The sequence below is a fragment of the Acomys minous genome (genome assembly GCF_964271855.1).
Source record: "Acomys minous genome assembly, chromosome: 11".
Classification (NCBI taxonomy): domain Eukaryota; kingdom Metazoa; phylum Chordata; class Mammalia; order Rodentia; family Muridae; genus Acomys; species Acomys minous.
In genome coordinates, this window is record NC_140492.1 from 92,375,329 (window position 1) to 92,393,734 (window position 18,406).

General features: G+C 40.4%; 1 protein-coding gene and 1 long non-coding RNA gene across 3 annotated transcripts in view; one reads left to right on the forward strand and one right to left on the reverse strand.

The window, feature by feature from the left end:
- CWC27 (CWC27 spliceosome associated cyclophilin) overlaps nucleotides 1–18,406 on the forward strand; it is a 172,035-nt gene that overhangs the window by 141,789 nt on the left and 11,840 nt on the right. Inside the window, exons 13-14 of the mRNA XM_084801325.1 lie at nucleotides 3,982–4,091; nucleotides 5,242–5,345. Of these exons, the coding sequence (XP_084657451.1) occupies nucleotides 3,982–4,091; nucleotides 5,242–5,345 (214 nt within the window). The remainder of the gene's footprint in view (nucleotides 1–3,981; nucleotides 4,092–5,241; nucleotides 5,346–18,406) is intronic.
- Nucleotides 1–18,406, reverse strand: part of LOC311608716 — a 35,962-nt gene that overhangs the window by 10,734 nt on the left and 6,822 nt on the right. The window lies entirely within an intron of this gene.

Sequence of the window (18,406 nt, forward strand, 5' to 3'; positions counted from 1 at the left end):
GGGATGCCACTTGGGTTTGTATTGAGGGGTAGGTTGGTGTCTAACATTCTGCGTAGTTGCAGTGTGTTTGCTTGAATGGGGGTTTCCTGAAATTGACTGTGGCTACAGGTGGGAAACGTGCAAGAAGCACGCAAGGCCTCTCCAGAGAGAGAATGGGGAGAGTGCTAGTTATTGTTCAGTCTGCAGTCATTTAGGTTGTGGTGAAAATTCCCACAGTTTTATTCAACTATTTCCTTAGCATTGTTTCAAAATAAAATTGATTCTGCAACTTACCGATTAGAGATGTAATTCTCTGTCATCTTATTCTGACTTACTATTACCAAGGAGAATAAATATATGAAAGAGATCCTAAAATTCATGACTGACCCTGTCGTTAAGACTGTCAGTCACATCATACAACGCTCTTGGGAAACTGGGTATGAACATACTTCTAGGAAGGATGACTGAGTATTATTACAATACAGGTATAGTATTGGGCATTGTGTGCAGTTGTATCTGTATTACGTGCCTGTATTTTCATTATCATGACTATAAAATATATAAAAATAGACTTAGTTAATATGGAGAGAATAAAGTGATTTGTGAAAGTTACCTTAACTTTTCTATGTAATGTAAAATGTGGAAAACGCAGAGAAAGAGTGAAAGTAAAATATTTCCACATCTAAAATCAAACCTCCTAAGGAATCCTTAGCACAATCAGACTATAGGTAGCTTTAGAGTCTGCTCAAAGTAACTTGTATTTCCCACCTTTATGATAAATTATTTTCACAATGAAAGTACAGAGTAGGTACAAGTCACCTCCCTTCTAGCAAGAGTGATAATACCTTGAATGTTTATCAAAATCAATCATGACAGTAAAACTTTCTTACTTTGAAGTATGAAAAAGAGCTTTTAAATGTATACTTTAAAGAAAAAAGATTAGGGAAAAGAACATCTGTGATCTTGGAGTGAGTGAACAATTCAGAGAGAGAGAGAGAGAGAGAGAGAGAGAGAGAGAGTTCATGTAGTATTTTTAGGAACCAATAAAACACCACCCACCAAAATCAATTTCTCCTCTGTGGAAGGCATATTCAAAAAAAGTAAAATGTAAACTATAAACTAAGAAAAGCCATTTGCAGTAGAAATGCCTGACAAAGGGCTTGTACCTAGAATATACTTTTACACTTTTAATACATTATTAAGACAAAAATATGAACAAAAGATTTGACTAAGGAGTTCAGAAGCCTCTATATGAATGGCCAGTAAAGCCTATCAGTTGGCAGCAGCAAAGTCTCAGTCGGAACCCTAAGAAGAAAGCATTCAGTTCACTAGAATGTTACATACAGTTCAGACACAGCGGGAAGCCAGCAGCTCTGTCTCCTGCATCACTGGAGTCCTGATGGAGGGAGGGGCATCATAGATGCCATGTAGGTGGCACTCAGCGAGTGTAAAAGTTAACAAATTAGGGTAAATGGTTATACTATGAGTGCCATCCAGTTGTGTAAAGGATTACCCAGCAATATGGATGTATTTGATAAGTGAAAGAAGTCAGACATGAAAGATTATACAAAATGATTTCACTTGTGTGAGCTTTTAGAATACAAAACTATAGTGGTAGATAAATGGCTGGTGTCTGAAGAAGGCAAATGGGCTACTATCAGAGAGGTTTAGATAGCTTTTTAAGGCCAGGGAGTTATTATGCGTCTTGATTGCATATTACAAAAACTACCAGAGTAGTTATGGTATACACCGAATGAATCTCACTGCATATAAAATATCCCTCAATATAGATTCTTTAAAATTTATTGTCATTACCAGATTCCAAATTGAGGTTAGCACTATACTCTGAATTATTTGAAGGCTTTTACTATAGACAACACAGCTGTAGAATTTCCATGCTTTTTTATATACCTAAAGTTATCTATTGCTGGCTTCTAAATTTTGATTCATAAGGCTTTTTTGCTGCACCATTAAAAGTCATATTTCCTGAAGCTGAATATGGTAGCCAGCCTCTATAATTCTAGTCCCAACAGAGGCTGAAGCAGGAGGATCTTGAAATTTCAGGGCAGCCTGAGCTACATTGTCTTCCTCATTTAGTTTTGTATACCAAGAAATCAATCCTTGCTAAAGGAGATCGTACAAAAAGGATTGCATGTGAAAGTCATTAGAACGACTGTGGCTAAATAGGAAGTTGCCTTTGCTGTGGCAATGGTCGCTCAACACATCTATCAGTGTTGCCATTTATTTTAAAGTTCCCACCACAAATAAAGGCTTTCAGTGACTTGAAGCTGGAAATATAAGGATTTGTCTTTTTTATTTAACACTAGCTGTTTCTGAGGATATTTGTTAGCATTGGAATTTTACAAAATTCTGCCATAAGAAAACAGCAGGAAATGAATACAGCCGATTCCCTAGCGTGATGAAGCCGAAGATACAGATGCCGGGATGGTTCTGCTACAGCGGTGTAAATCTGGGGCCACCCTGACCTCTGAATTTTCCCCTTCTCCAGTTCCGTTACCCCTTCTTTCACCTCTTGTTATTTATCAACATGGATCACTTGCCAAGCTCTGCTCTACCTGCTGGAGCTATGACTTTTCCCGAGGATTTTAATGTCCCCTGGTAGGAAAGGAAGAGTAAACAATAAATTACCATAAAGTGTGGTAAGTGCTAAGGGGCAGTCTAGGAGCTCAGAGAGTATCCAGAGCAGACTCAATGACTGTAAGCAGAAAGACCGCCTGGACCAAGTGCCAGCCAGGCTGAAACCCACAGTGAGCAGGAGTTAGGCAAGGAATGGGGAGACAGAATTTTTCTAGTATTCTTTAAAGAGGAAACAGCAAAAGGTAGAGTTGAAGCCAGGCACGGTGGCGCACACCTTTAATCCCAGCACTCTCGGGTGGCAAAGGCAGGCGGTTGCTGCGACTTTGAGGCCAGCCTGGTCTACAAAGCGAGTCCAGGACTGCCAAGGCTACACAGAGAAACCTTGTCTTAGGAAAAACAAACAAACACAAAACAAAACATAAAAAGGTCGAGTTGAGAGAGCAGGGTGAGTTCCGAGAAGAAAGGAAGACACTTTGAGATGGGCAGAACAAGGAGGAGGAAGGCTAGGAGTGCTTTAGGGATGGGATGCGCGTAGGTCACTGGTAGCACATGTGCTCAACAGGCATGAGACCCCTTGTTTGAGCTCCAGGGCCACTGCTTTGGGGGGAGGGGCGGTGACGGGTGCTTGACTGCCTGTATAGGGTCTTAAAGGCATAGCCAAGTGCTAGATCCCAGGGTAGTTCAAGTGCAACTGTTAGGGGATAATAAGAAAACTGGTGGTCAAAGATGTTAGAAATCTCAAAAGAATCATTTCTATGTGGCAGATATAGCAGACCCCTCCAGGTGGTTACTAAGCATGTGTGTTTCTGATGCCATCACTATGTTGTTTGCTTGTTTTGTCTGTTCATTGCACTGCTATGTAGATTCGTTGTCTGCATTCTGACTTAGTAAAACCTATTTTTTTCTGCCTCTGCTGTCTTGACTTAATTTGGCAGGTGTACTTATTTTCTGTTTACCATCAAGCTAAAGTTTGCTTTTGTTATTTTAACTTGGGTCAGGGCAAAGGAGGTGAATAATTGAAACTTCAGTCAATATTGGAAAGTATATATTATAAAGCCACAAATAATATAAAATCAATAGTACTGCTAAATTTTAGAAAAATCTAAACTTTTAAATGAGATCAATTATTTTACAATTGGCCTAAGAGGATACATAAAAGAAAAAGAAAATGGTATAATAAAGAAAAAATTGCAAAGCTTGACAAATTTAGTGCCTATCACTTTGTAACTGAGAAAATAATAGATTTTAGTGGATCTCTGTGTTATTTTGGGTTTGGGTTTTGGTTTTGGTTTTGGTTGGTTTTTTGTTAATTGGTTGTTGTTGTTGTTGTTGTTTTGCTTTTGTTGTTTTAATTAATTGGGAGGGATCTTGCCGCCACCCTAAGTGTATGCTCCTGTTCCCCAGAGGAGGAAGCTGCCCCAGACGGAGCTGTTGCTGAGTACAGGCGAGAAAAGCAAAAGTATGAAGCCTTGAGGAAGCAACAGCCAAAGAAGGGAACTTCCCGAGAAGATCAGGTAACATCAGCCCTGGAGGCTGTACAGTTCGGTGCCTTTTTTTTATTCTCTCCCAGCGTTGCTAGGTAGAGCCGACTATGGGTCCAGGGATGCACTCTCATAAAGTGAAAAAGACAATGCAGTGACCTTGGCTACTCACAGAGATCCCAATGCTAAAGTTCTTCCGAGGCATTTATGTGAAAAACCTTGAAACTCTGACACATCAATTGGTCTGCTCATGTCACGCACAAGAGCTGCGTAAAGTCCTATGTTCCCAGAAATGCCTGGGCGTAGTGCCTCCTACAGTACAACATGGAGCAGCAGTACTTGCAGTGTTTTCTGCTCAGATTCCACAATGGACTGTTAACTGTAAGCAGGAGAGGCTGTGGATTCCAAAGTTATAACTGCTTGTTGCTTCTTGCCCACAGAGGCTAAGAGACAACTAAGAATCCAGAGTACTTTTCCTTAAAACCTGGCCATGGAGATCCATGGAGCCTCATTCTCTTAGTATTTTTCAGTAGAATGCAACACCCACTTCTATGTCTGACAACCATACAATAACACATTTATTGCTTTTTACCAAAATTATTGAGCTCCTTTTGATAGACATTTAACACATACATCTTCTGTGTAGGTGTTAGCACTGAAGAAGCCATTTTCTGGCCTCGGATTATATTTTTTAAGTGTGTTCGCAGTTCCAAGCTGTTGAATCAGAGGGAATGCTTACTTGAGTTTCTCAGACTCAAGAGTTCTCTTTAAATGCTACTTCACGTTGCTCACAGTCGGCCAGTTGATGAGTTCGCCCATGCTGCCTTCCTGCTGTGCATGTTTCCCATCTTAGAAGTTTGTTAATGAACAGCATTTAGTCTTGGTGTTTGATTTGATGCCACATATGCTGCTGGTGAGCACACTTAAGTCTTGGGATAGGAAATACTGAAATGTCTATAAAGAAAGATGCCAGTGCAGATCCAAACAGGGCAGTGTCGGGGTCTGCTGAAGTCACCGCTGTAGCCTGAAAAGCAGTCTTATTAATTTCAAATAGACAGAGATGGGAAGGGGCGACCAACGTTTGCCTGTGTCTTACATCCAAGTAGGGTATTTCCTTCTCTACCAAATTCAGAGTCTCTTGGGATGACCTTTGTTACAGCCTAGGGTCTCCCTGTCATTCCAGACCCTGGCGCTGCTGAGCCAGTTTAAGTCTAAGCTCACTCAAGCCATCACTGAGACGCCGGAGAACAGTGTCCCTGAGGCGGAAGTGGAAGATGATGAAGGATGGTAAGTGAGCAGCGTGATTCCTTTGTATTGAAGATGCACAGGGTCTCAGAGTGCAGACGCTGTGCAGACATCCCCACTGCAGCATCCCCGTCAGACTCTGCCGCAGTCCTGCCGGCCTCCTCTCCCTTTCACTCCACTGCACTTATAAAGTGAAATAAGTGGGCTCACCAAGCATTCCATTAATGCCAGTATTTTGTGAGCTAGGAGAAAAAAAAGTATAAGAAAGATTTGATGCCCTAAGTCATTTCTAAAATTATAAAAAAGGTACAATTTGTGTTAAGCAGCCAGGAAACAACCTTAAAAGATATAAATCAATATAATTTTACACTCTCCTGCAAACATTTTAGAAGTCACTCATTTTAGTAATATATTCCCTACCAGCTTCCTGCTCAGGTTTATCTACAGGATCCTAGGAACATGTGCATGAATAATTTTATGTTATCTGCAGATGCTGTTCAGCTTTTAAGGAATGTATGTATGTATGTATGTATGTATGTATGTATGTATGTATGTATGTATGTATGCATGTCTCCTCTGCTTAGAACTTGATCTTATTCTGAGGAAGAAGGTACAAGCAGAAACAACAGTCAAGCCATGTTTTCCCTTATCACACCCCTGTCCTCAAACTGACTTCACATGCAGTTCATTAGGCCTCCCCACACCTAATGCCTCCACCTCCCACAGTACTCTGGCTCCGGCTGATTGAAGCAGACCAGCCAGTATAGCACCCCCACACACATGACTCACCCTCTGGAGCCTCTGACCTGTCACATGGGCCATTCCCCCACCTAGAATCATGGCTCCATGCTCCCTGCCAACAGCAGCTCCCCTATTTCAAAACTGTCCAGCACTCCCGTCCTCCAGAAAAGCAGTCAGCAGGATTTGTCGAGCGCTCGCAAATCTAGTGGGTGGAGGAGAGAGCTGGACACACACTCAAAACGGCATAAAAACACTTAGTAAGAAAACACTCAAACCAAGCCGATTCTGCAACTGTGTGTACGTTTAGCCAAGCAGGCCACATGAGGATGACTTGACTGAAATAAAGCGCACCTACCTGGACCCTGAGAAATATCTGCATACTTCCCCATTATTTATAGTTTCCCGGGGACCTGGGTTATAATGCCAGGCTGTATAAAATCCTTGATCCCTTGGAACCACTCTTTACTGCTTACATAGTGTTGTTGCTTGAAGGCAGCGAGGCTGGCTACTCCTATAGTTCTGTGCCAAAGGCAGAGGCTCCATAGTGTTCATGACCCGTAGAGACAAGTGCATATTGCATAGAAGAACATTCTGTTCTTATGTAACCCGACAAGGTTAGTTTTATTTTGAATTCTTTCAGTGTCTGAAAATATCTTTCAAATATTTATTTGGGGGCCAGCTAGCCCACACATGCACATGCATGCGCAGACGTGCTCTCGCGCGCGTACACACACACACACACACACACACACATTTCGCCAAGTCCTCTTTCCCTTATTTTTGAATCTATGCATTTTTGAGGAAATATGAGCCATGTGTTTCTGATTCATTTACACTTAACTCATCAAGATGGGTGTTTTGTGAGAGCAGCTCGCTGCCCATTAAGTTTTCCTAACCTCTGTTATAAACCGTCTAAGCGCTTTTTATTGAACAGGAAAGTCACCATCAAATTTAAACCCCAGAAGGTTCATTCGAAACTCATAACCCACAGGATTCAGATTTACTTTCAACTTGGCAAGATCAGTTAACTTCCTAAGGTCCTTCCTAGCCCCTTGGCTCACCATTTTCTAATCCCAAATTCCTCTTTATCTTCAGATACCAATTAAGTGTTTACAAAAGGGTCATTCTTATTTTGTAAAGGATTTGACCATATAATCAATGTTCCATCTAATCTCCTCATTAGAAAGTTAAACAAATAAGAAAATTTCCTTAAATGGGGGTTTGGGGGACAGTGGTCTGAGATATTGGCTGATTCTCCATCTGAAGAAAAAAAATGTGGTAAAGGAAAGAAGAAAAAAATGTTAAGGAAGGGAAACAAGTTAAAGCAGCCATCAGCAGGACTTGGGGATTCGGTATTCCTTCCAGTGCCCTTCTAAGCAGGAAATCAAATCTGTATGTATGTACCTCCAAAAAGCCTCTGTGTTTGTTAATGTAGCATCCTAGCAAGGGTATCCTTAGTGATAAATCATTATGCAGGACCCTCTGGGGTGCATGCTGTCCTTATGCACGGCCTTTGCAGTGCATGCAGACCACGGAGCTTTGTAGCTTTGTAAGAATTTCTTTGCTATGCACATGGACCAACCAAGCCAGCTTCGCTGGGTCTCTGATGACTTAGAGTCTCCCTCATAAAAGTGTATTCTACGCAGGAAAGGAGTCTCATATTCAAAATGAGTTATAACAAGCCTTGGGAGTGCATGGCATGTGCCTATGTGTTATGCATAAATTACATGGTTCCCAGACGGTTTTGTAGGTCATGGTTGCCACTTTTTTGAGATGTGAAAGTCAGCCAGTATGCTATATGGCACTGTCAGGGTCTGTTATCTGAGGAAAATGATTGCTTCTAAGACATTTTTATGTGTCCACATGAGTGGCCACACATTGAGGGATCATTTTCAGTTTCTGTCAAGATAGAAACCATTACCAATTTGTTGTGTTTTCTTTTACTTGGCAAACCATTCTGCTCACATTTTTGGCTGAGCTGCTGTGTTGGCATGGTATACAGCAGGCATTTGTGTATCCTTCAGCACTGTTCTATTTTTCATGAAAAAAAAAAAGAAAGAAAGAAAGACAGACAGAAAAGAAAAAAAAAAGCAGGAGGGGAAAAGGAAAAAAAGAAATATGATTCTATTGTAAACAGTGTGTATGCTGTTTGATAATTATTACCAGATTTCACTGTCTAGCAAAGCACTTAAAGTGTGTTATTGGTAGAAGCTCAAGTGCATGATAGAAATTTCTCACTTGCAATTATTAGGATTTTTTTTCCCTTTGTTCAGACATCAGTGCCAGTTTTGGGTGGCAGTAATGGCACCAGGTTCAAATTAAGCAGGTGGAGCGGTCTCTCTGGCACTACACGTCCTAGTCCCACACATGAGACTCATACTGCTGTTGGACCCTTCTTCAAGCGTGGATTTCATAAAACGATTTAGACATATGGCAGGAGGCATCAGTCAGAAGACTCATAGACCATGTGCGTGAAGTCAGTATGCCAGTTTGAGTTTGGTTGGATAAAGCTTGATTAGCTCCAAACAAGGTTAGAGAGAAGGTAACTGTAGCTGCAAAGGCTGTAGAGACAGATTTTTTTTTAAGCCACCTGCTTTTTCTACATAATATTAAATCTGCGAGAGCTGGCTGAAGTCCTGAAGAGATTCACTATGTACCTGCAGGTTCTCTGGAAAATGTCTTCCCAGGCTGTTAAACAGGAGATTATCTTAATACCATACAACAAAGATATATGATAAAGCGATAGCTAATATTGTAGCCCACTGCCTTCTTTTTGTGTCTTCATCTCTCTCCTATACCACTTTTCTCTTTAGTATGTACAGCATTCCACATTATAAAAATTCAAATAGCCTAGCATGGCATGATTACCTCAAGTCAATACTTTAACGATTATTACAGAAATAAGAATATTTACTGTAGAAAAGCAAGTAGTATACCCTTCAAGAAAGAAAATAAAAATCATCTGCAATCGCAAACTCAAAGATAAATACTAAACAAACTAATTTATATGTATAGTCTATGGAGCGCGTGTGTGTGTGTGTGTGTGTGTGTGTGTGTGTGTGTGTGTGTGTGTGTGTGTGTGTCCTTCCAGACATGTTTGTACACACGTTTTAGAAATAAAATTGTATATCAATTTTCTTATTTCTTTTCTTGAGAAATATATAGTGACTACTTGTGCTTGTCATATTTTTATGTAATTTTAACATTTCACACTGTTGTGATATTCCATTATGTGGTTACAAATGTACTTATGTGACCATATTATTATATATTTAGGCTATTTCCAGTTTTCAGATTTTGGTATAAACAGTAAGAAATGGCTGTGTATCTTTATTGCCCATTTTCTCAATTTCTGAGCTAGAATTGCTTAGTCAGTGAGGATACGTGTTAGGCCTCTGCTAAATAGTTTCAAATGTCCATCCCAAAATGCCTTTCCAATTTATACTCACAGGCAAATATCAGTTCAGATTTGGCTTTAGGGCAGTTTATGTCTCGAGAATTAATTAAGGTTCTTTGCTGGCTTCAGTGAAAGAGAATAACATTTTAAAAGAAATGTTTGGCTTTTGTGTAAAAAATGAAAATGCACATATGGTCTGGTTTGCTTCTGTTTTTAATAAAACTGTGCAAGTTTCAACATAGCTCCTCTTCTCAGGAGCCTCATCCCTGTGCAGTCTTATTCTGGATTCTGAAAAACTGTCCTTCTAGGATAACCCTGTATGTTAGGATGTGACGGTCTGGATTTCTTCCATCTCTACTTTATTGCTACACCTTGGCTTGCATTAAAAATCAGCTTTATCCATCAGTTGTAGTTTGTTTCTGCTAGAGATCGGAGTTTTGTGAGCCTAATTTGACTTGAAGAAGTTTTAAAGCCTTTCTCTGGAGTTAACAGTACAGAAGTAATAAATACCAGTTGTCTGAGTGTCATGAACAGTGGATTTTTAATAGCCAAATGTTAAAAAATATATTTTAATGACTTTTAGACCCACTTGGTCAGGTTGCATGATAAAATACCATTTCTGAACTTAACTTAATCTTGTTGCTTATACTGATAAAGCTTTAAGCATGTTTTATATTCTGCTTTATATTCTGATAAAGCTTTAAGCATGTTATATTCATTACATAGTTAATTGTGGATAGTTCTGTCATGTAGTGAACGAAGGGGTTAGTGGCAGTAAGGAAATGTTTTACTAACAGTCTTCACCTCATACAGGCAGGACATTTGGTACCCACAACACAAGCTGAGAGAGCTTAGAAGCCAAGTTAGCCCTGTGAGAGGCTCTCATCACCCTTTAGTGTTGGCTTGCCAGCAGGTCTCTAATTTTTGACCCTTGAGCTTTTAAAAACTTATTAACAAGCCTTAGAACTTTGTTTGCATGTTACTACCAGAGTTTAACTTTTTAGAGGTTAGAACTAAGAAGGTTGAAATGTCTTTAATAATTTAAAACTAGTATGTTAACATAAGTAAATTTTGGTTAAATGTAATTACATCATCCCCCCCCCCTTTGCTTTCCTCCCTCTGCCCTCTCATGTCCCCTCACTCTCACTCCCCTCAAATTCATGCCTCTTTTTCTTTCATTACTATTATCACAAATACAACCCAGTGAGTTGTTGTTTGTATATAATTGCATGGCTGACCACTTGGTATTGGTTAACTATTTAAAGACTCATCTTTGGGAAAGACTAATTTTCCTTTTCTTGGTATTCCTTAGTTGCCTGTAGGGTTGCTGTTCTCTTATTTTGTTTTGTTTTGTTTTTGTCTAGAGGTGTCACCACCCCATGAGATTTCCTCCTTCCCCATTAGCATGTCTGTTGGTGTCACTTTTAAGTCTTGCGGGGTAGCCATATTGCTCAGGAAATCATGGCTGAAGCTTCTCTGTCATTTCTAGAAGATACATTATCACTGCAGATTTTCTGGTCCTCTGATTCTTACTTTCTAGCACCTCTTTCACAATGTTCCCTGAGCCTTATGTTCAGGAGTTATGTTGTAAATGTATCCACTGTGGCTGTAGCTGTGCACCCCATGATCAGATGTTCTCTGCATTTTCCCAGTTGTGGGGGCATTTTTGGTTTTGGTTTGCTTTTTGGGGGTGGGGTTGTTTTTTCAAGACAGTTTCTTTGTGTAGCCCTGGCTGTCTTGGAACTCCTGTAGACCAGGCTGTCCTAGAACTCGTGTGTGTGTGTGTGTGTGTGTGTGTGTGTGTGTGTGTGTGTGTGTGTGTGTGTGTGTGTTTATAGCACACACATATGTATATATAACACCTACATAGATTGATATACGTGTATATTTATATGATATATTAATTATTCATTAAGTATTAGTTGTTAATAATTATAACATAGTAGTGTGTTGTATTATATAATATGTAATGTAATCTATCTACATGCCCTGTAGGTCTATGCTAGTTGACTCGGTTGGTCTTCTTGCAGTGTTCTTATCCTTTCTGGGTCCTTTTATATTTCACTCCCACACTTCCACAGGACCCCCCCCCCCCAAGCTCTGCCAAATGCTTGGCTGTGAGTCTCAGCATCTGAGTCAATCAGCGGCTGGGTGGGGCCTCTCACAGAAGGGATAAGTTAGGCTCCTGTCTGTAAGCATAGCAGTATCACTAATAGTGTCAGGGGTTGGCTCTCTCCCATGGGGAGCATCTCAGGTTGAGCCAGGCATTGGTTCTCCATTCCCTCAGGCTCTATCTTTTCTCTGCACATCTTGTAGGTAGCAGTGAGAGCTATTCTTATCTATCTGTGTAAGGGTAAGTATATATAGAATGCAGTTAGGAATCGTGGTAGTTTAGTAAAGTGTTGAAGCGTCTCCTTTAAGATCCATCCATTTGCCATGGATAGTTGGCTAAGTTTTCAGTACTAAGAATGATTTCCCCTCCTGTTGAGGAGACCTGAAGTCCAGCCAGGGAGCTATTGGTGACTGCCAAAATATGAGTGCCACTCTTGTACCCTTGGGGTTATTTTGCTGTCCTGGTCATTGCTGTAGATCTAATTATAACTATAAAACAGAAATGTTTGTGAAGAACGGCATTGCTTTACACTTTTCCAGTCTCCAAAGTCTAGCATGCTGGGAGCAGGTAGATTCTCATGTGCACTCCACAATGTTGTTATCTTCACATCATTTTCCCTCTGAGAAAGCTCAGCAAGTAAACAAAGGTGTATGCCACCAAGCCTGACAACCTGAGTGTGGTCACTGGGACCCCATGGCAAGAGAACCAACTCCTACAAGATGTCCTCTGACCTTCACAGGCAAGGGGCAAGTAGCACACACATGGACACAGACACATATACAAACAAATAAATAAATGTGATTTTAAGATGTCACTATATACTCATGAATGCATGAGAGTGAGAACAGCAAATGTCTTTGTGTTCACACAGATGGCTTGGCCTTGTAGACATGGGATTTCCATACCATACTTGAAGCACTACTGGACTCAGGCTCTAATTATGTTGTCATCTTCGTCCCTTTTTATCAGAGGTTATGACAAAATGTGTTGGTCCTGGAAGCTTTGTTTTCTAGGTAACATTTTGATTTCAAGTAGGTCCAACATGGTACTTTCTGAACTAAGTCTGTTGGATGTTGAAAATTCTGTGCAATGCTTAAAATTTTTTTTTCCATTTCTTATATTACTTATTTGCGCCTAGCCTCTCAGTAGATTTTCATCTATTGATTCTGAGAGCTTCATGTTCTCTTAGCTGGGTTTTAGCTCAGTAACTCTATGGGATACACAAATAAGGCAAATTAAGTCAAGCTAATGCGTGATCTTACATAGTACTTAATAAAACATAATTTGTCATTTATCTGATAGCTGGCCTATGGTAGCCTTTCAGATAGTTTTGCTGGTTTGATGGATCTTTCCTAAGATAGGAGTATTTGAATCTGTGCCATATTGTTCCCGTTGGTCCTGGGAGTTGAGATGCAGCAAGCACAGCCATGTGTGCGAAGATGTGCGGACTCCTGCTTGGTACCTCTCCGCTGTTTCACTCGCTGCTCAGAAAGGGAGCTTGCCTTCTGACTTTGGCCATTTCTTTTAGGTTGTTTCTGGCCGCTGAGATTTCAGAGTTTCCTATATGATCCAAATTAGATTTGCTACTTTTCTCTCGTGCTTTTAATTTTTTTTAATTTTTACTTTTTATTTGTTTTTTACTTTTCATTAACAGTGCTTCACTGTTCTTATAGTGACTGCTTTTTCTTTTATGGATTGTGCTTTGAGTGGTCATATTTAAGACCTCTTTCACAGAATTTTCTAAGTTTTCATTAACTGTTTTATTCTTTTACATTTAGGTCTATTACTCATTTTTTATAAGAGACTATCTGAAGTATGAGGTTCAGGCTAAGTTTGTTGTTTGGTTGGTTCGTTGGTTGGTTGGTTGGTTGGTTGGTTGATTTTTTCAGACAGGGTTTCTCTGTTCAACCTTGGCTGTCCTGGCCTTGCTTTGTAGACCATGCTGGGTTCGAACTCACTGAGATCCACCTGCCTCTGCATCCTTAGTGCTGGGATTACAGCGCCCAGCTATGCTAAATTGTATGTTCTTCTATTGGTTATCTGGATGTTGCAATGTAATCATTTCAAAAGCTGCTTTCTCTCCTGAGTGCCTTGGACACTGTCAGTGCTTGGTTCACTGTTTTCTCGGGCTCCATGTTCTGTCCCCCTGGCTTCCTTTAGTGCCACACTGACTGTCCCAGAGCAGCTTTTGAAACCAGGTAGTGATCAGCTAATAGGGATCTTGAAACTCTTCTGTTCTCCAAGGTGCTTTGGCTATTGTAGTTGTGTTGCCTTTCCATGTAAGTGTTAGAATCAGTTTCTCTGAAGTGCGAAATAAATCTGCTCTGGTTTTATTTGAATTCCATTGTTTATTAATCAATCTTAGGAGAATTGGTATCCTTGCCATGTTGGCTTTCCAGTGTTGAATTTTGGACTTTAGTGTTTTCCTACAGGTCCCTAGGCCCTGTTAAGTTTCTTTTCACTTTTCTTCCTGTTCAGAGTAGACACTGTCTGAGGCTCTATCTTCAGACACACTGGCCTTTCTCTGCGTCACAGCCATCCTGACACTGGGCCCATCGAATAGGTCTTCAGTCTTGAATTTTGTGTTTTCCAGTTCTAAAACCTTCCTTCTATTCTTCTGCCTGTTCCAAGATTATTTTCCCTTACTTCCTGGAGCATTTTTTTTTCAATCTTTGTCAATTAATTCCAATGTCTGTCATTTCGTTGTTAGTGTCTGTTGACTGTGCATTTCCATACAGTGGAGATTTTCTTAGTCTTTAAATGCTGAGTGATAATTGTTGAATCCTAAACACTGGAATATTTCCCTACATGTTTTCTGCCTGATGTTATTCTTGAAGTCTTCATAATTCCAAGATTATATAAATATGCTTATATATTTCACTAGTGTTTGTGCTATTATTTTTATTTTTAACTTTCATCAAAAGCCCATGTGGAACTGATTTGGTACGTTAGGCTAATGTTTCTAAATCGTACACTACCAAGTGAAGAATCCTGTTTCTGCTTCTGATATTATCAGAGTGATGCCTTGTGTGTATTTTTAAGTTCATTTCATTATTTTACAATAATTTTTTTTGTTCTTCTGCCAGTACCCCATTTTAATTACTATTAGCAGCATATTGTTGGCTAGTATGTGGGAAGGAAAAGTGGACCTTTGTGTTCCACCTTTTTATTTTTACTTTCAAAGCTTGTGTGGAGAATGTGCTACATTCTTATTTTCTTTAAGTTATCCACACCTGGAAGAAACTTAGACAATAGACCATGGAAACAATAAAAAATAAAATAAAAATTTTTTTAAAGTCCCATTATTTAACAGGTGGCCTCTACCTGAATTGCAGCCCTAGTGCCAAGAAGGAAATAATTAGTCTTTAGACAAACCCTTCAAAGAAATGGAAAAGATCACATGTGGAAATAACTAGCATATAGAATAAGAAAGAGTGGAGCGCAGTGTTTTAATTGCCATGTGTATACATGTGCTCAATGAGACGTTGGGTCAGGTGTGTTTCCATCTCTCTAGCACACTGAGCAGATGTCTCCGCTCCGCCAGCTTTACCTGCCGTGACTGCAGAACACCGTAAGGGGGGCCAAGTCTAAATGCAAACCACAGAGCCCTCTCCTGAAGACCCTCCATCTCTCCCCTACTTGACATTTGAATTAGAAATAACCCCTTCCCTCTCTGTTGCTACTGTAGATAACCACCAAGTTAAATGCAACAATAATGTGGTTTTTTTTCTGTGTTCAGATGAGTTATTGAAACTGACAAACTGTTGAGCTTGAGCTCTTTTGCTTTGGATTTTGGTTGATTGGCGCACGTTTGACTAGTTGGTTTCTTTGAGATAAATACTCGTGTGATTCAGGTTGGCCTCAGACTTCCTATGCAGCTGAGGTGCACTTTGAACTCTTGAACCTCATGCCTAGCATGCATGGTATATATCTGTAAAATTCCAGCACCTGAGAGAAAGCTGAGGCAAGAAGCTTGCCATGAGTTCGAGACTAGTCTGAACTACAGTGTGTGAGGCCTTGTCTAAAAATAAAAGGGGAGGGGGGAAACAGAAGAGGGGAATGGCACAAACCTTTTACCCCAGCACTCCAGATGGAGGCAGAGGCAGATGGGTCTCCATGAGTTTGAGGCCAGTCTGGTCTGTATAACAAGTTCTGAGTTAACCAGGGCTAGAGTGTGACCCTGCCCTGTCTCAAAAGAAAAAGAAAAGAAATTCTTTAACTGAGCATGATTAATTACATGCCGTAATCTCAACACTCAGGAGGTGGATGCTGGTAGATCAGGAGTTCAAGGCTAGCCTTGGCTGCGTAGTTAGCTTGTGACCAGCCTGAACTACAAAAAGACCTTAACTAGAAAAATAAAAATGTAGATGCTAATTTATACTGATTATTCATATATCATTAATCCCATTTAACCCTACATGATAGATATTGTTAGTATACTATATGGGAAGAATTGGAAGAACTTGAGGTGGCAAAAGATCAATATGGTTAAGATATTGTGGCAAGCTACACAAAGTAATTACTCTGATGAAACTGGTTGGGTGGGTGGTTTTTGTAACAGGGTTTCCTGTGGCCAAGGCTGGCCTCAGACTTTCCAAGTACTCAGTGACTTTGAACTTCTGATCACCCTGCTTTGGCCTAATCCCAAATCCTGGGATTATAGGTGCGTTCTGTCGTGTCCAGTTTTACATAACGCAGGGATCAAACCCAGAGCCTTCTGCCTGCCACGCAAGCAGTCTACCAAATTAGCCACACTCCCAGCCCTTAGATAACGAAACCTAATGCACTGGTGTTTTGTGGCATTCTATCTCAAATGCCATCTGAGGTTTTTCCACCCAAGCAACAAATTTTCTGAATTAGCCTACATATTTTTCATATTTTCTAATATAGTCGTGTTGTTGTTTTCAACTGTAGCAGTAAGCCTCCAAATGTAACTCCAGAACTTAGGAGCTCTTGAAATTTAAAAAAAAATAAAGTAAAATTTAAAAATGCCGAGCATCTTTTTATATCTTAGAGGATGTGAAATTTTAAATATAAATTTCACATCCCTAACATTATTTGTATTATTTGAGGAATTAAAATTCAGAGAGGGATTTAAAAGCTTGTATAGCTCGACTTAGAACTTGCTGTGCGTTTGCCTGTAATTTTCATAGAAATATAAGCAGTAAGTGGTTATAAGTATGGGAGTTTAAGGCTAGACCTAAGCTTGAATCTCAGCTTGGAAATTTCTTAGCTCTGTGATCTTGGAGAAATTATATAATCTTACTATTGTTGTTTCTCCAAGTACAAATTAAGTAATTCAAGTTAATACTGGCACGTTTGTGAGGAGAGGGGTCGGTTTGTAAATCAAGCTAACGTCTATTTAGAAATAGGGATTGGCTAGACGTCAAGAGCAGTTGGTGCTCAGGAAATGTGTTGCTCTCACCTTTGATAGTGTTCGTTGTTTTTAAGAATTAACCATGGGTGTCAGTGGGTCTGTCAGAACCGTGATTGGAACCATTTCTGTTAAGGTTGATGGCTTCTAGACCTTTTGTTGACCTGTGACCACTCACAGTGGCTAGCTTTGGCTTCGTTTCTATCGTAGTCCTGACTAGTGACTTACATTTGGGTGTTTGGGGTGTGCTTATTTATGGATGGTAATGCCGCACTGGTGAGATAGTGGCTCTCTCCATGAGGGCACCTGGTTAAAGACACAGCAGAGGTAGCTCAACTTTGGACAGCGTAGAACTGTGAGCTTAAGGGAACATAAACGTTTTGTTCCACCCCTCTCTGAGCCAGGTTCTAAGCTGGTGATCAAATGCAGCAAGAAGGAATATGATTATAGACCAGGGTCTCTGGCTAGTGTGTTCATTTTATACAGAACTATAAATAATCCTGCAAAGGGCCAGTGTGGTTCATTATAAATAGGTCCTCGTCAGAGTTGCTGACCCTGGGAACAGTGATTATTTTAATTCTAAGCTCTCTAGCCAGTCCCTAAAGTCATCCCTGCCGCTGTTTCTTCCTTTGAGTAAAGAAAGCTCTTCAACATTAACTCTGTTCTTACATACCGTCTGTTGCGAAATACACTTCTCTCCCAAGGGTAGCTGTGTTCGTGGGGCACAATTTGAGTGGGACGAGCAGCCAGCCCTGTGCCCTCGCTGCTTAGCCTTCTGGTTGGGAGCTACGTCTTCCCTCTGTGGGGCTCTTAGTCTGCTGGCCTCGGAGTTGTGTTCCTGGCTGAACCGTGGATTGGAGCTCCCAGCAGGTGTAAGGACACACACTACAGATGTGTTCTGGAAAGCTTGTTAAGTTCTTCCACCTGGCCCTGCTCAGGGTAAGCTGTTAGATAGGCAAGAAGGCCGAGGAAGTACATTCTCCTGCTGCCAGAAAGATTTGGAAAATTATATCCTCCACATTGAGTCTAGCAGTACCCAATATTTGCTAATATTTTTTAACTAAGGAAAATGAAAGATGTTACTTAAACTTGGCTTTTCAAAACCCCAGAAGGGCAGTGTTCCTTTAAAACTCAGAACAAAGGCAAATATTCCATGTTAGTAGTGAACAGTGACAGTACACTGATTTCCATCTTTGTTTTGTTTTTCCAAAAGTCTGTGCCTATTTTCCTCCTTGCCTGGCTCCCCAAATCTCCACTTTCCCTAGACTTATTTCCGTTAGTATTTTTAAAGTTCTGTTCTTACTTGTCTCCTGTGGTCATTGTTTCGTTTCTGTTTTCATTTCTCTCTATATTCCTTAGTTCACTGTTCTGTTCCCCATTTATGCCTTCTTACATAGTGATCCTCCTTGCTGAGCCCACTGCCTCTTTCTAGAGCATCTGTCCTGTGCTGCCTGCTCCGCTAGACAAGCAGTGTCGTG